This window comes from Myotis davidii, unplaced genomic scaffold (assembly GCF_000327345.1).
Source record: "Myotis davidii unplaced genomic scaffold, ASM32734v1 scaffold281, whole genome shotgun sequence".
Classification (NCBI taxonomy): domain Eukaryota; kingdom Metazoa; phylum Chordata; class Mammalia; order Chiroptera; family Vespertilionidae; genus Myotis; species Myotis davidii.
Window position 1 is genome coordinate 4,113,135 of NW_006293784.1, and position 2,131 is coordinate 4,115,265.

General features: G+C 42.4%; 1 protein-coding gene across 1 annotated transcript in view; it reads right to left on the reverse strand.

Annotated features, from left to right (window-relative positions):
• The window catches only part of DACT1 (dishevelled-binding antagonist of beta-catenin 1), a 7,472-nt gene extending 5,807 nt beyond the window's left edge, over positions 1-1,665 (reverse strand). Inside the window, exons 1-2 of the mRNA XM_015566521.1 lie at positions 1,395-1,665; positions 569-724 (exon numbers count right to left, since the gene is read on the reverse strand). Coding sequence (XP_015422007.1) covers positions 569-724; positions 1,395-1,566 — 328 coding nt within the window. The 5' untranslated portion in view covers positions 1,567-1,665. The remainder of the gene's footprint in view (positions 1-568; positions 725-1,394) is intronic.
• Between the last annotated feature and the right edge of the window lie 466 nt (positions 1,666-2,131).

Sequence of the window (2,131 nt, forward strand, 5' to 3'; positions counted from 1 at the left end):
ACAATAGCATGAGTCTCTGCGGAGGTAACTGCAAGGACAGCCCAAAAGGAGAAGCAATGGCACGTGGCCTAACGGGATCTCATCCCACCCGCCTGCTAAAAGGAGAGCTGCCCTCGGACAAAGCATTCTGGAGAACAGGGAAGGGCCACTGCTCCCTAAGTGCCAAGCAGCCCGTGGCCAGGCTGACAGATATATTTAACTTAATGTAAGCTTTAGCTTCGAGTTATTAAAGAAAGAACAGATCCAAAGTGGTTTTCAAAAGAAAAACAAGTTAAAGCCTAACAAAGCCTGTTAAGCGAAGGCTCAGAAACAGAGCTCCAAACTTCTATAGGGCAGGATTTCCAAGGATGAGCTGAATACAAAGCCAAGTGGCACCCGACGAGGACCGGAATAGAGGTCTTCTTGGTCCTAGATGCAACTATGGGCACTAAAGGCAGCAAGCTGGTGGAATTCTCCGTGTCTTTGTTTTTCATCAGTAAAAGGGGGCTGAAGCTACGTAAGCTTTAAGGAATCTTTGACCCCTTCCAATTAAAAAAAAAAAAAGTGTATTAATTCTAAAAAGGCTTACCTGCAGATTTGGGGCAACTATCTGAGATAGTCAAGGTTGCCTCCAAGGGGCTGCAAAAGCAGGTGCTGGAATGACAACTGGATAAACACTCACTGAAGACCGAGTTAGAGGAATTGGAAAGGGATCCTGAAGCCCCATCACTCAGCTCATAAAACCCTACAAAGAAAGACATCATTTGGAATTAGGATCGGGTCATGCCATAATACACATTTGTGCTTAAAAGGAAAAAAAGATAATCTTCGAGAAAAGGTAAGATTGGGAGACTTGGGGGGAGGGGGCAATTTTGGCTCGCTGGACTCAGTGTCCTGATTTTATGGTTTTATTTCAAGCAATCCTTAGAAAAACCAAAGAGCTCCTAACGATGGATACATTTCAAAGTTACTCTCACAAGTCAAATTGATCACCCTTGACCCAACCTTTAAAGATGTGCAAGGAAAGAGACTTAGATCTATCACAGCCCCAACATTATCATGAGCGTTTCAGAAAGAGTAACTTGAAGAGAAAACAAATCTATTTAAGGAGCCAAATGGTTTAAAAGAAAAAAAAAAAACTTTCAAAGTGGTCTCAGGAAGTTGAAGTGTGACTAATTTTCTAGCCCAGTTCTGACTTTCTCAAATTTCAAAGGAGGACCTCTCTTCCAGAAATTTGAATAGAACCTTTTCTTTTTAAACTCAGGGGACTCCAGTCAGATCAATCTCATTATTAAAAATGTTGTAGTCTGGTTTTAGTTCCCTCTCCTACGACTGAATGGCAGGCAGACGACCTTTTTATTCTCTCTGCACTGGAAACACACTCCATTGCCATTTGGTTGTGCTCACACACTCACCTGAGCTGGGCCGGCTGTCTGTCTCCAGGTGCTCTTCAGATGTCTTTTCTACATCGAGTCTCAGGTCACTTATCTGCTTGTCAAGTTCTTGCAACTGATTCAACAAACCAGCATCTCTTCTCCTCAAACAATTCTGGTTAGGTAGAAATGGAGAAAGGGAAAATGAACACATTCTGGTGACAAGGAACCAGAAAGGCTGCTGCTCTAAGCCTTCCAATGACCACTGAGAGAGTTCACTAAATCTTCCAAAACTAAACTTTACTGAATGACCTGAAATAAAGGAAAACTTCAAGGCCTATGTCTAATTCCACGTTCTCACACTGGATAGTGATACGAAGTTTCTTCATAAAAACAATACTTGCTCTTACTTTCAACTACTATATACCAAGTTAGGGAAGAATGAAAAAAATGCACTGAGGTCTTATAAAATCTTCTGCGTGTCGCCCATATTTGACAAAACTACCTCACAGTCGATGCTTTAATTTGAAGTCGGAGGGTAACAGATTGCCTATCTTGCTTAGGTGAGACTTTCTGGCCAAATGTCCTGCAGAGCTTTGTTTTCTATTAGTTGCTTTGTGGAGTTTAATCAGTCTGGGGGCCTTTGAAAGTGAGAAACTAATACGAATAGCCAGTGCCAAGTAAAATGTGAGCTGGCAGAATTCAAAACCCTCGAGGGAAGAAGGTCCACCAGATTTGAACTCAACTCGGGTTTCCAAAGGTGACACATCCGCAGCGCT